The sequence below is a fragment of the Siniperca chuatsi genome, linkage group LG10 (assembly GCF_020085105.1).
Source record: "Siniperca chuatsi isolate FFG_IHB_CAS linkage group LG10, ASM2008510v1, whole genome shotgun sequence".
Taxonomy (NCBI): Eukaryota; Metazoa; Chordata; class Actinopteri; order Centrarchiformes; family Sinipercidae; genus Siniperca; species Siniperca chuatsi.
In genome coordinates, this window is record NC_058051.1 from 20,829,878 (window position 1) to 20,845,265 (window position 15,388).

The following is a 15,388-nucleotide window of genomic DNA, read 5'->3' on the forward strand; positions in this document are numbered from 1 at the left end:
ATAAATAGAAATATATGATTAATTGGAAACCCAGTGTTTTTTTCTTTGGATGACATATCCTAGGGCAGTGGTTCCCAACCTGGAGTGATCTCTTGCTGGGTCGGGACCCTACCAAGATAAATCTGAAGGGTTGCAAGATATTGCTTTATTTTAAGTGGTCATCAGGAAAAAAGAACCACTGTCCCAAGGGTAACATAACAATATTATGAAAATAATAATGGGCCAGGGATGGAGCCCTGAAGTACCCCAAACATCATCACTACCAAAGATGATCTTGCTTCTTCAAAAGCAGCATTAAAAGTAATCATTGTAAATAGGTGTAAAACTAATTTAAAACCAGTTAAAATCCATCGCTCATTTTACATTAACTCATGACCTCCATTCAATTTCATGGAACCTCTGTATAGAATATCCCTGCTGATGAATGTAATGTCTGGGTCACGCAGATAATCTTTGCTGATGAATGCACTGAGGCAGAGGGCAGGCACTGGCACATGAAGCACTTCTGTTGCTACGAGTGTGAGACCACCCTCGGCGGCCAGCGCTACATCATGAAGGATGGACGGCCACACTGCTGCAACTGCTTCGAGTCCCTTTATGCAGAATACTGTGATGCATGTGGAGAACACATAGGTACAGCACATGTTTCATGAAGGTTTTTTTATTGCTGCTTTAAGTCCTCTAACACATATGAACTGTTACCAAAACACATGGACATGTTTTCTTACACTAACATGATAGAAAACCTCTAACAGCTATTTATTGTAAGTGTGGGTGTTATCAGCTCTGTGAGCCTTGTGTGCCACAGCTGTGGAGAGGCGGAGTCATTGCAGTGAGATGTGGATGGTTATTATCATCCCAAGCTCCAGTAACAGTGAAAGAGTGTGTTTCAGAGGATGCTCCCATGTTGTATCCAGATGGGAGCTGTGAAAGATGATTACTTCCTCTAGCTGGGGAGCAGGTTTGGTGAAATGTAGTCGTGCTATCTTACAAATCGAGTGATCATGCATGGGCATAGAATCCAATATGTTTTTCTTTAGGAGAAAAAAAGCTCTTTTTATACATTTTTTTAAACTCCATTTTAGAACGAAGAGGCAAAAATGAGTTTAACCTACTGGTTAATAGCTAAAATCAGACTGTGGGCTGTGTTCATTAGCCTCACAGACTTTGTAGAATAACATTTTCACAGTAGTATTAGAGATAGCTGCCATCACATTACCATTTTTAGGCAGTTAAAGATAGACCCATTGTGTATTTACTAATAACATTGTTTCTGGTATGTTATGTTATAAAATTATGTTTATGTTTTTCCCATCTTACCAAAGGCATTGACCAGGGCCAGATGACGTATGATGGGCAGCACTGGCACGCAACTGAGGAATGTTTTTGCTGTGCCCGTTGCAAGCGCTCTCTGCTGGGCCGCCCCTTCCTGCCGAAACAGGGGCAGATCTTCTGCTCACGGTCCTGCAGCGCTGGACAGGTGGGTCACCAAAAATATGATTACAATATCATTGATTTGTTATATATATGACAGTATGTTTACCTATTAGCAGTTTAATAATTGTATAAATCTGTTTTATTTAAACCACTCAGGATCCAGATGAGTCTGACTCCTCAGACTCGGCCTTCCAAAGCGCCCGTTCCCGTGAATCCCGCCACAGCACCAAGATTGGGAAAAAGGAGCGCAGGAATGCTGAGCAGGAGCGGCGGAGTGCCGAGGCCCGCCAGTCAGCTCCTCCACCCATGCCTGACCGTCTGTCTGCTGAAAGTGATCCCCTTTCTGTTCAGATGGACCGTTTAAGCCTCTCATCTAGTCAGACCCCCAGCAGGACACCTAACCGCACACCCAGCCGCACTCCGAGCCGTGCCCCGAGCCTTAACCAGGTGTGGATGAGCCGGGATGACCCCTACGTCCCTGCTGCCTATGAGGGCCCTCAGCGGGAACCCTCCCCCACACCAGCACCTATACATCTGCTGGGTCAGTGTAACCTCAGGCAGGGCTACAATCCCAATGCAAACGCTCATCCCCCAGCTCAGAGTCCTGCCAACCCAGTGAAGAGGCCTGATTCCTGGGGGAAGGAACAAGGCAACGCCAAGAGGATCCCTATGGCTGCTCTGAGGGGCCACTCCTTTAATGAAAACTGGACCCACCACAGCCAGGATGAGTTCAGGCCCAACAAGCTACGCACCCAGATGAGCTTCAATGAAATGTCTAGCCAGAACCAGGGCTTTTCTGACAAGAGGAGCATCAGCCTGCATGGATTCCAGAGAGACGGCAGACCCCCGCTGACCAGGAGGAACCCCATCAATGCCATGAGCTTCAATGAGCCCCTCACTCCTCTAGAACAGACTCCTCATGGATCCATGGACTCCCTCACTATGTCCAATGCTACAGGTACATTGATGTAAATGTATGATACAATATGATATAATGCCAAATGATATGAAAATGTGACATATGATTTATGGTTTTAACAGGTAACTCTCTGGACGGGGTCAGTAAGCGTCAGGAGCATTTGTCTAGGTTCTCCATGCCCGACCTGAGTAAAGACTCAGGTGTGAATGTGTCTGAAAAGAGCAACATGGGCACCCTCAGCTCCTCAGTCCAGTTCCACAGCACAGAGTCACTGTCCTCCTCTCGCCCTTACAACAATAACATGTACGCTCCACTGAGAGTTGGCTACCCACTGCAGTACTGGGATGGCCCACAGCCGCTGGGCTTCGACGGCAAAGGTCGTGTCGGGGTGATGGGCAGCAGTGGAAACCTGCGGATGGCTCCCATGAGCGACAGAATGCCCCGCCGACGCATCAACGGGCAGGAACCTGTGTCACAGCAACAGCAGCCACAGCAAAGACGCCGCAAACACCACCGTGGAAACCACGGTAATGGGCAGCACCGCAGTGGCCGCCACCACAAACGCTCTCGCCGCTCCCGCTCTGACAATGCCCTGCACCTGGTGGCGGACCGGCCCGCTCAAATGGTAGAGCTGCCCTACCGTCGCGTCCAGGAGGATTATGATCGCTTCCCCTCCGGTAATGCTGCTCGGGAGTTGTTTGGTCTGGAGCCAGGCGGGTGTAGACAGCAGCCCCACCGGCCTTGCCCCCGCACCACTTCCGATCTCACCTTGCAGAATGCTGGCTGGCAACATGCGGGGCTGGGTGGTCCATGCTGGGGCGATGGGTACATGGAGGCTGCTGACCCCTGGTGCTCCAGCTGCTCCTCTTCCTCCGAGTCTGAGGGGGATGAGGGTTATTTCCTGGGTGAACCAATCCCTCGGCCCGTGCAGCTGTGCTACATCAACAATGAGGAGCTGCGCCATCGCTACAGCCCCTCTGGGATAGGTGGCCATCACGGACCTCTGCACGGACCGATTCATGGCCAGCTGCACACCCGCCAGAGGAGGAAGAGCAAAAACTGCATAATTTCCTAGATATAGAGCAAGGAGATGGTGAGGGATGAGCAGGAGAGTGAAAGAGATATGAGAGAGAGAGAGAGGTAAGGAGACAGTAAAGCAAAAGAGAGGTGGAACAGAGGGAGTGGGAAGGTGAGAGTGAGACAGTTGACAGTGAGAGTGAATAGAGTGTTGGATGAGTTTATGTATGTGTGTGTGAGTGTGTGTTGAGGTTGAAGAGAGAAAAGGCCTATTTTTTGTGCTTGTGAGCTTACACAACTCTACACCGGGTAGTGTTTGTGTGCACCTACACAGAATGATCTAATCATAAGAGGAAGCTCAGCTGGCTTACACAACAGAAATGTTTACAGTGATAGAGATCAACTCCTCTGATGGTACCAGGAAGCACTGATGAATTTGACCTCTAAATATACTGTGGTCGAGGTAAATAATATGATGTAAGTGCGTGTCTCTGTGTGTATCCATGTTACAGAGAGATTGAACAATTCCTTTACAGTTTGAAATGGGAAGTAAAACTGGTCAAACTGCAGTGATCTGACTGTTCATGTTGCAGCTCAGTGATCCAAGCCCTGGGCAGTAAAACTTATTCTATGTGGACAAACCAGAAATTGTGTTGGGATAGTGAAAGTTACGTGCTAGATTCCAAGCTATTGCATTGTTTACCTCAGTGGAATCCAAATGCTGCTGGAATATAGTGTTGGCTTGCTAGCCCTGTTATCACCTTGTACAAATAGTCTGTTGAACTTTGTGCTCTACATAGACAGCTCTCCATGCTTTACCAAGGACAGAGTGCTGGACAGCCTCTGCTCCTTGACCATTCAGGCACAGTAACGTCAGGTATGGTCCCGTTTTCTCTTCTGCAACATGCTTTGTTTTTTGAGAGCTACCTATAGATGATTAAGAATAATAATGATAATTATAATGCTGACAATAATAATAATAATGCAAATAATAATTATGATCATATTAAAGAATAATACCTGTTAAATGTATATATAGTAATAAACTTAATAAAGTAATGGATGTAGTAATGTAAATGTTATGTACATATGGTCTTAAATATTTATATATTTTGTAACTAAAGAATAATTATTTGTATAACATGATGTAGAGATAGGGAGACTTGCATGTTAATTTGTTGTTGTTGTCTCATACTGAAAATAAAGTGTACTTCAATGAACAACCAGCAACTCAAAAGTCACCATTACTTTGTACACTATAGATGTTTTTCACAGCAGACATTTTGACTTGTCATAGCAAGAAATGCACAGGTGAAACAAATTTCAACGATGGCTCAGTTCCATCAAGTGTCCCAGTAAGCCCCGGCCAGTTAGCCAGCATGTACAATGCCAGGACCCTGTGCTTTTCCTGCCATGACATGCCAAAATGTCTGCTGGGAAAACTGACTATTGTCCCACAATTCAATGCACAAGGGAAATGGAGGAACATCTCACAGGTGCAAAAAAACCCCACTAACCACAAAGTACAGCTGAGGCTGATGGGAATGCCATTAGTTTTGCAGGTATTTGGTCATAAAACCAAATATTGGACTAATTAAAATGTTGCTAGAGGAATAGTAAGTGGATAAGCAAAGTTAGTAGGATACATCATCTAGGAACAATGGGTATTTCTACCTAATGTCATGGCAATCCATCCAATAGTTGTTGAGATATTTCATTCTGGACCAAAGTGGTGAAACGACATGCCGTCAGACCAACATTACCATCCCTAGAGCCTTGCCACTACTATGGCTAAAAATGTGTGAAATCTTTTTTAAAAATTTAGCTTTCTCTTTGTGTAGTTTAATAGTCAGTGGCTTTCTAAAGTAGCAGTTTGACATCTGTTGGTGCACATTTAGTATTATTCCTGTTGAATGGTGCAGTATGTTGATTTTTTTTGTATACTAATGATAAAAACAAATAGTTTATAGCACATACTGTATACAATTAGTATATAGTATGGAATTGGGACACAGCAGTTATCTCCCTGCTCATGTTAGCCAGTGATCAAACTGGAGCCTGACGGATACTGGATTCTTTACGGGGACGATACTAACATCAATAACTCTAAAATCTGTTAACGATATATCATGCGATATTTGTTTCTTGACATAAACACAAATATTTCTATAAAGATACCTAAAATTTGTTGATTTAAAGGGGTACTCTAGTGATTCAGCATGTCACTTCCATAAAGACTGAGACTCAAAATAAAAAATAACGAAGCAGCAGAGGCCAAGATATCCCATATTCTGTATTCTCCATCCGTAGGAAAACACCCATCTTTCTCTCCACACCTCCAGTTTGTAGCACATTTTGTTATAAATTTGCAGTCTCAAGACAAGAAAAAAATAACCCTGATGACGATAATAGTGATGTCATCAGGGTTATTTTTTCAGACAAAGCTCCTCCAGAGCTACAGAAGAAGTGGTACAGCTGTTTTCACAGGCTGAGTAGGACTCCTCATGATGAGTAAACTGAACTTCATGTGTAAAAAAAATTAAATAGTGCCCTTTTAAGAATTGTGACCAATATATGTACAGAGCAGGACATTTTACGGCTGAAAAATAAACTTGTCACTCTGGTGTGTTCCTGAATAACCTCAAACATATCTTTGACATTTCTGTGCTGCAATTTCTTGTTATTCATCGCCTGACATTTACGCTGATATTGATATTTCTATGATAAGCCGATATCGGTCATGCACATGCATCAGTCAGGCTTTAGATCCAACATCAGAAGGAATATGCACTTTCTCCTCAACAAGTACTTAAATGTGTGGCCCAGTCACCTACTGACCCATTAATGTATTTACTCCTATGACTTCATTTTGTCTGGGCCATCTAGCCATGAATAAGTCACTGAAACTACTTTTTACCCACAAGATGTTTAATATGCTGTATAATACAAAATTTTATTATTGAAAAGCAAGTACATAATAAAGTCCGATGTCAAATCAGTTCAATGTCAAAATACGTTTGACTTCTTCATAAGGACACTTATAGCAATACAACCAGTGTATTTTTGTATCATCATCATTACATTCTCAAAAGTTTCCTTTTCTTTTTTCACCAGCGTTGCTCAGTGCTCACCATGAGGCCAAGCACAGAGGGAGACTTTTGTCCAGGCAGCAAACAATAATGTACAGGCTTATTACTTCTACTAGCAAACACAAAAATAAACACAAAAGCAGTCTTCAGTCACCTGAAATAACATTCTCAACACTTTTACCAGTAGGATCAATGCTAGGCAGATGGGCATGATGAGTACGTGTCTGATTACTGAGACAGCTCCCTGGAGTCATAGTCCTCTATAAATTTCTCCATGGCCTCCACACAGCGCTTGCCGATGTCCCTGAGGTTCTCCTGCAGCGAGGACTGGATGGGACGCTCCAGGGACTGATCCTTTGCAATCAGCATCTTTGCCACAAGGCCAAACATTTCACATTCCTGATAGTACACCTGTAAGACACACATATGTATGGTTTTAGGGCAAATGCTCCAAGAGTGAAGAGTGAGAGGGAACCGGAAAATAGACAAACAGAAGAGAAAGTGTTGGAGAGAAAGGAAGAGAGCACAACAAATGAGTTGAGTGAGAAGTCTTGTCATGCGTTTCCAATTACCACTGAATGGATTAACAATCCGCGGAAACGCTCACATGCAAACTGTTCACAAGTATTGTGTGTGCCTGTGTACAGAGTTTTGTGGACATTTTTGCACCAGCTACCTGTTGCCAGACTGCCTTTCTTGCATTGCCTCTATAATGATGCAACCATGGAGATATGAAAAGCAAGAGGCCATCTTTTCTGGCAAGTGGGTGGAAACACACACACACACACACACACACACACACACACACACAATGAGCAGTGCCTCATGTGATGTCTGTCACACTGAAGACGGCATTAAAGCACATGTTGGAGCCTCTTGTGATACAGGTGAGCAGGGAGAAACAGTCTCACTTTTTGGCTCAATTACAAAACAAATGAAAAAACACCATCAATCATGTCGAACGATGAATAAGACCTTCTTTGTCGGGCTTGGCAAAGTGAAGACAATAATGACACTCAAGTTGCCTCAGGCTCAGCATTTCAAAATTAATGTTTAGACTACAGAAAACAAATCTTTTTTTCTTGTCTCATGTCTCCCAGCGCTTTCCAAGATCTTTCCTGTCACTCTCTCTAATCCCAGCTTCTCTTATCGCTCCTCTTCCTCTATCTGTTTATAACTAACCCTTCTCCAATGGTGTAAGTGTGTTTGTGTACTGACACTCCTCTACCTCGTCTATCTCTTTCCTCTTCTGTTGGATGGCTCTGTCTCGTGTCACCGTCTGGCTCGCAGTTGAAGGGAGCTCCCCGTCTCTGCTTCGTTCTCTTTCGTTGCTTTTGGTCCCCCTGTGATCTCTCTCCCTGCTTTGGTTCCTGTCACTATGACAAATCTGCAAAAAAAAAAAAAATTAGACAAGATTTGGACTCTAGTAAATGAGACAGTTGGCCAAAAACATGGGCACTAACACTGATGATGACTGAGCTGCTAATGACCAGAAAATGACTAAACGTTAAGTTCCACATGTCAACGTGTAACACTGAGGGTGAATTTGTTCTGACTGCATATGTATTCAATGAAAAAACATGTCAATTAAAAGCAATACCCCTTACTTAACACAGGGTGTTAAGTAACAAAGTAAAACATGGTACCTCTTCCTAATAAGTCATGGTTTGCAAAGGTTTTATAAATTGTTGCGAATGGCTTTATTAATGGTTTATAAATCATTTGTTAATGATTTTGAGTTCAGGTAGCTCTTCCAGAATAACCACATGTATTTACCCATCAATGCAGTACCCACAACTTTTTATTAAAGCTGCTATAATCAGTATTTTTATATTAGTAGTCAAATGTGTACATGAAATGTTAAAATGTCTCACTCGTGACGAACTCAGAGAATTATCACCCGACTGCAGTTCCACTCAGCTCTTTAGAGCATTTTAGCATCTTTAAACTCATTGTTTTGGTTTTTACAGCCCACAACTTTACTGTTTTGGTTCACTCTCACCGCTTTAATCAACGTTGTTTCCAGATGCAACGGCTGCTTTCAGCAAAAAATAAATAAATTCTAAAAACCCACTGTACACTACCTGCCCAGCACCAAAAAGCAGACAGACACAGTTAGCGACTAGCTGGTGAACATAGTGCATTTAGCAGCTAAAGAGCCAGATGTTTCCCTCAGGGGTTGGTAGAAACCAAAAACAGAGCTAAAAGAGAGTGAGTATTGGGCTTACATTTATCAGGTGGCCAGAAATATGACTCCAAATGAATGATAATGTTCCTCTGTGACTACTGGAGGGGTAAATACAAGGCAACTGTTTGCTAGCAAGTTAGCCACATTCACTTAAAAAGGTGATAATATGTCAATGTTGTGTTTACAGCTTGTTTCCCCTGCCCCCAAGTGACCAAAAAACAGTTAATGCATATTTAATGACTCACTTACTTACTCACATTCTAATAAGCAACAAGTCTGCAGTTATAAATGTTGGTAAATCATTAATAAAGAGGTATAGGTTTCTTACTTCCTAATTAGCCATCAACATGAATCAAAGAGCTAGCTAAAAAGACAAAACTATACCAGAGAAGGATTCACCAGCTGAAGGCATATCTCACAACCTAGCAACCCAAAGTTGTTCTTACTTACTATTGATCTACAAAGCATACATAAAAAATTAGAAAAGTAGCACCATAAAACATAAATGCTGCACATAAATTTTATAATGTGTTAGTTGCATAATCTTAATTGTGGTAGTACATTGATAAATCTGCAGATTAAAAGGATTGAAAAGTAATTTTTACTGAAGAGTTTAACAATATTAGTCAATGTTACTGTTGTGTTAACATACATTACTGAAATACAGCATCAGGAAAAATGAATGACTAACATGCTAAGAAGGTTTACCTGTCTAGTGTTAGTCCACACATTAACAAGCATGTGTTATCATATACAGTAAATAACAGCTTCAGTCACATTTATTAACAACAACATCACTGATTAGATCACTGAACATCTAAAACAAGCCAAACATTCTTTGATTCCTCTTCCTCTTTTCACTTTAATTTCACTGCAGCAGTGACCAGCAGTGATTCATCATGTGCTGCTCTGCTCCTTGTTGTGTTTAGGTAAGCTAAGACACTTATGCAGTCATTTGATTTCAGCCTTTTCTGCAGCACCTGGGCTGTTTGCATTATAGCTACATCGGTCTCTGCTATTAGCTCATGTCTAATGAACATACAAAAAGAGCATCTACAATGTATACATAAATAAATAAAATCAGCAGATTAATCTATTATTGAAAATAATAGTTAGTTGCAGCCCTTATTTCTACCATGTTTTCTCAGGTTGTATATTGCACAATAGAAAATGGCATTTCATCCCAATCACTTTCATCTTCAACTGTTTTTATTTGCTAATTAGGATAAAAATTGACAAAAGCTCTTATAAATCATATCACAATAACAACATTCAGACTGTCCTGCCCTATATCAAATCGTTATTTTGGAAGTATATTAGGTAATTTTTAAGGAATTGGTGGACCACTATATTTTTCCACATTTCATGACAAATTGGAAAACCAGAAGGGGAAAAGCAGAGCAGCTTTTCTGCTTGTGCACTTACGATGAACTGCATGTCCTTGTCTCTGCTGGATGTGGACCTTGGTAAGAAAGTTCTAGTGGCTGGAAAACAGACAAACCACACAGTCAATTCAACAAGAGAATTTATGTGTACCATCTGAAACAAAATGATATAGGCATGGTAAATAGCCTCTAGGTACACACAGCATCTATAGGTGTATCTTTAGGTCAGTATTGATGTTTAATCTAATCTAATCATTCTCTCCTTCTCCTCAGCCTCTTGGTCTAAAATCAATATATCTTTAAGCATAATCTGCCAATATTTGGGAATTTTGCCTTGAAATGTTGGACTGCAGTATCCCTATGTAAAAAGCAATAGTTTTGTTATTGCTCATTATATACTGCTGGCTAGTCTTTCCCTCTCACTCTCATATACACACAAATCAGCGGTGAGTCACCATCATCGCACCATCACTCAGGCACACAAAAAACCTGTTCCACACTCACACATACACAAACACACACCTCCACAGTGCTGCAGTGTGCGCACACATACAGTGCCTGAGTGCAAGAGAAGATAAAAACATACAGTACCAACAGCTCAGTCGTTAAAAACAACATACCATACCACTTTATACCAGGAAAAGATCAACAAAAACATGGACTTCACAGTTAGTGTTAAGACCAAGTAAATATAATTGTAACAAATTTTAAACCCCTCCTGTTTACTTCCAGACTCTTCCCACTGACAAATAATTATCAAGTATCTAATAAATCTACCTGTAACTAAATTACACAGTTTACATGAGACATATACTATAATTACTGGACTACTATCAATTCATTAGTAAGAGCATTGACATAATCCATCTATTCAGTCCAGGAAAAGCTTCTTAGTGATCAGCATTATGTAACACTGGTTTGTTGCTACCAGAGTGTGACTACCTATCAACCACCAGATACCACGATGAGCAAATGCCCTCCAAATATTTGCAATGCAAAGTGTTCATGAAAATGTGCATGCGTGTGTCTCTGCTTTCTTATACTGCCACCCAATGGTCATTTAATAAAGTGCACGAAGATACTGTACAGCTTGTAAAGTACATTATTTAAATATACTCTATATGCATGTATAAATGTGCTCATATATACAGGAGGTGACAACAATAACAATTAAATTTTTTGTTGAGACTGTGTCGGGGGTTATTTGTTTATGTAACTCTATGACCGTTTTTCAGGCTGTGGTTTGTGGTGTTGTTGTAGTAAACTGTATTATAGTGTATATGTGCTTCTGTGACTGTGTCTAACTGTACATGTGTATGAGAGAGGCCGAGTGTGTTCTGCTGTTTAGGCATTTACACATTCAGGGTGAATGCAGTGCTTTGTACCATAAAGCTGAAAATAAACTCACAACTTCATACACTATATGGCCAAAAGTATGTTTACACCCAAACATCAAACAACTTGTTCCAAAAACATGGGCATTAAAGGAATAGTTCGACATTTTGGGAAATTTGCTTATTCACTTTCTTGCTGAGAGTTAGATGAGAAGATTGATACCACTCTCTTATCTATGCTGTAAATATGAAGTCTCAGGTTAGCTTAGCTTAGTATAAAGGCTGGAAACAGGAGAAACAGCTAGCCTGGCTCTATCACCTACCAGCATCTTTAAAGCTTACTAACTAATACGTTATAGCTCGTTTGTTTAATGCATACAAAGACCAAAGTGTAAAAAACGGGTATATGGGGAAGTTATGTGCCAGACTATTTTTTATCTTGTCATGTACTCACTTTCTGGAGTCTCTGGTGGTTGCCTGGCAATATCAGACTGCCATAACAGCCTCCACTCTTCTAAGAAGACTTTCCACAAGATGTTGGAACCTGGCTGCAGGGTTTTGCTCCCATTCAGCCACAAGAGCAGTGGTGGAAATAAAGTGATGCAAGTCCAGCCGCACTAGGGCCAGGTGGTCTGACAGGGCCCGTCCGTGAGCCTCTCTCAGAAATATGCAGACAGTGCGCTTAGGGAACGAACTTGGTCCAGTATGCTTAAAATGTAGTTGGACCAAAGCAACTCATATCTATCATAATTACTATTACATGTCCAATCTGTGTGTGTGGATGATACTGTAGGTAAGTAGACTATTTTGGCAGGGGGTATGGGGTTACGTAAAATATACTACTTTTGATTGTCATGAACCAAAGAAATAATATTTAGTAACAGTATTTTCATATATTTCACATAGTATTGATGTGTTCACCTGACTCGAGGTGAATAGGACCTCTGAAAGATCTTGCACAGCCGGCACCACTGAACAAGAGCTTGTGTGAGGTTGTGTGGACACAGTGAGTACAAAGCATAGCTGTGGCCGTCGCATCCATTGGCAAAGATGTTGCATAGGGTTGAGGTCAGGGCTCTGTGCAGGCCAGTCAAGTTCTTCCACATCCTCAGAAAACCATTTCTTCATGGATCTCACTTTGTGCACAGGGGAATTTTCATATGGAAACAGGAAATGTCTAAAATATTATTGCATGTTGTAGCATTGGCCCTATAGTGAACATTGTTAAAGTCTCGAAGCACCCGAGCTCTTCATAAATGTTTGAACAAGATGAAGGGGGTGTGAGTATAATAATTATGTGTATTATCGTTGTTTTCACAGACTTTTGCAGCAGACATAAACGTACCGTTGTTTTGTTTTGGAGGTGAACTCCCATCAGCACTCTCTCTCTGCTCGTACCGCACCTTCTCCTTCTCTCGTTCCCTCTCCCTCTGTGCGACGTGGTAAAGCTTAGGCGGGAAATGATCTCTCCGGTGGAAGTAACCCCTTGGGTTGAAGTGGTGGTACCTCTGGTTGCCGAAGCCAGGTTTGTAGAATGAGTGGTCATCCCTTGGAAAACTGCATCATTTGAGAGGGGGGGAAAAAAGCTTTCAGAGCAGCCAGAATCGCTCCTCGACCTCATCATCAATATTTTGCAGGTAACTCAGTAAAAAAGTTGATTATTGCGATAACATGGAAAGAACTCGACCTGTCAATCTTACCGAGGTCTGTAGAACTGCACTCCAAAATTCGGTTTGTAAGGATTGGACAGCCATGCCCTCGATTTGGATGGACTTCGCACTCTTCTGATCAGCCTCTTCTCATCCTGAATCGACAGGGGTAAACCGATATATCACACTGTGGTACTTTACAAAGAGAGCAGAGCAATCGTACAGTCTAAAAATGTCAATTTGAGACATCTGGGAGCAGGATGTACCTGACTGGGAGACACAGAGCTGTCAGTGGGCCTTTTGTCGGCGGACTCATCGCTGTGTTCCCTGTGCCGCAACGTGGAGCCCTGAAGAAAGAAAGCACCATGTTAAATCACAGTTATTATGGTGTTACAGTACAGGTAGCAATGATATTATTAGAGCTGAAACAATTAGTTGATTAGAAATATAACAGACAACTATTTTGATGATCAATTTATCATTTTAGTAATTTTTCAAGCAAAAAGGCCAAACATTCCCATGTTCCAGCCTCTCGAATGTGTGAATTTGTTACTTTGAATATTTTCTACTGAATATGTTTTGGTTTTGGACTGATAGTCAGACAAAACAAGCAATAATAAGATGTCACCTTGGATCTTGGGAGACTGTGATGGACATTTTTCACTCATTTCTGACATTTATAGACTAAACAAATAATAGATTTATGGGCAGATTAATCGATAATAAAAAAAATGCTAGTTGCAGCCCTAGAAATAATACAAATAATGCTGCACCATTGTTGATGCAGATTTCTTAGGAAAATGTTGATGTTTTTAGTGCTCAGAAGTACACAGGATTTGTACATTGGAGCCTTAAATATATTGTTAGACCAGATCTAATTTACATCTGGTTGTTGCAAACTCTGAGTATCAGGGGAGCATTGTAATCCTACACCAGACACATCCAAGATAACAACAGAGAGGAGAGTGATACCTATTTTCAAAAATAGTCAACCTCACACTTCCTGTCATTATGCAGTCTCAAATAAAATGTGTTATTATTACTCAGTACCTTGAACATAAACATGTGTTTAGTGTAGTATACAGGACCACCCTATCATTATTATATTTCTGTAACTGTGTGCTTAAAATTCCACTTTTTAATCTCCTGTGGTATCACTTTAATGGCTGAGATGACAGCAGTTCCTGTTGGTGTCCTGTTCTGGCCTTTGTTAATGATTCAGCTCTATTTTGAATGATTGAATATAAAGGTAGAAGTGTTTGGTCCGGAGGGGAGGGGACCTGACCATCAATCTGTGAGCACATGACGCACTTGGTATAACTGTCACCGTAGCAGCTCTTCACTCCCAGGAAATAGGTTTTACCTTGCTTTGTTGTGTGTCCTGCGGTCGTGCATGGTCCATGTCTGTCTGTTCGTTGTTTGATCTGTATGAATGACATGTTGACTTTATTTCTCGCTCGCTCGCTCGCTCTCTCTCGTAAACGCGTGGGACCTATCAACTTAATCAAGTCGGTGCATCTGGAAAGTGAAATCTTTGCACTTCACGGTTTATTATCTGATAGACCGCAATGTGAAACGTTTAAAAGGTTTAGTCGTTTACCTTGTTCTTGAATATCTCACGTTGTCGACAAACAGCCTGCGTTTTCTCTGGTTTCCGCAGTAACTTCCTTTTTATACCGCCGCCCAATCATGCGGTCATGAAGGCTTATCAAAACCGAAAACAGAAGCAGGCGTTTCTCCTGAAAACACGCAGGCGCAGTCCACAGTATTCACCTGTAACTTTATACTTCTTACTGTCCCCAAACCCCAGTATGGGAACCTCTGGCCCACAGTGCACTTTTGTACAAATATAAAATAAAAAATAAAATATGTACTGAAAATATGTACTGAAAAATACTGTATATAGAGAATTTCATTATTGTAATGAATGTTGTGTCAGGACACGTGTGCTCAGAAATTATTGTGTCCAGCTCACATGGACTAATAAGACACCAAAAATACTATTGCGGTGGTGAAACATTTTTCAGACATGAAAATATCTTCTTACACATAAGATTACAATGCAAAGAATTTTGTCTTCTGTCCCAAGTTTGACTCTTTGCCCTTAAGCTATAATATAATGAGCAATAAAACATGAAATGGACTTCATCTTCAATCTCCTAAATCACACCTAAAGTATTTATAAAAAGTATTTTCCCTTTGGGGAGGTTATTAAAACTACATGTGTCTAATGCTAATGGTAATGTACCTGCAGTTGTTTTTCATGAGACAATGTCTCCCAAACATCAACAGACCACCTTTCCTTGTACATCAGGAACATTTTGCACTGATCATCATGCATATTACACTATAGCCTGTTTTCAAAAATAA

The 15,388-nt window shown here is 41.2% G+C and overlaps 2 protein-coding genes across 3 annotated transcripts in view; one reads left to right on the forward strand and one right to left on the reverse strand.

Moving 5' to 3' along the window:
* LOC122883352 (prickle-like protein 2) overlaps positions 1 to 4,603 on the forward strand; it is a 53,011-nt gene extending 48,408 nt beyond the window's left edge. For both annotated transcript variants that reach the window (XM_044211916.1, XM_044211915.1), the window contains 4 exons: positions 447 to 633; positions 1,326 to 1,480; positions 1,594 to 2,395; positions 2,479 to 4,603. In XM_044211916.1, coding sequence (XP_044067851.1) covers positions 447 to 633; positions 1,326 to 1,480; positions 1,594 to 2,395; positions 2,479 to 3,431 — 2,097 coding nt within the window. In that variant the 3' untranslated portion in view covers positions 3,432 to 4,603. The remainder of the gene's footprint in view (positions 1 to 446; positions 634 to 1,325; positions 1,481 to 1,593; positions 2,396 to 2,478) is intronic.
* Positions 4,604 to 6,280: 1,677 nt separating this feature from the next.
* Positions 6,281 to 14,760, reverse strand: LOC122883354 (periphilin-1). The gene is made up of 8 exons (XM_044211919.1): positions 14,619 to 14,760; positions 14,382 to 14,442; positions 13,285 to 13,365; positions 13,070 to 13,173; positions 12,715 to 12,926; positions 10,076 to 10,134; positions 7,691 to 7,849; positions 6,281 to 6,873 (listed from the first exon to the last, which is right to left on the reverse strand). The coding sequence occupies exons 2-8, from the start codon at positions 14,418 to 14,420 to the stop codon at positions 6,691 to 6,693; spliced, it is 837 nt and encodes a 278-aa protein (XP_044067854.1). The 5' UTR covers positions 14,421 to 14,442; positions 14,619 to 14,760; the 3' UTR covers positions 6,281 to 6,690.
* Between the last annotated feature and the right edge of the window lie 628 nt (positions 14,761 to 15,388).

Coding starts and splice junctions, on each gene's coding strand:
- LOC122883354 (XM_044211919.1), bottom strand. CDS start 14,420: ATGGACCATGCACGACCGCAGGACACACAACAAAGCAAG. Junction 13,174..13,284: donor GCTCTGTGTCTCCCAGTCAG/GTACATCCTGCT, acceptor CTGTCGATTCAG/GATGAGAAGAGGCTGATCAG. Junction 12,927..13,069: donor GTGCAGTTCTACAGACCTCG/GTAAGATTGACA, acceptor CAAATGATGCAG/TTTTCCAAGGGATGACCACT.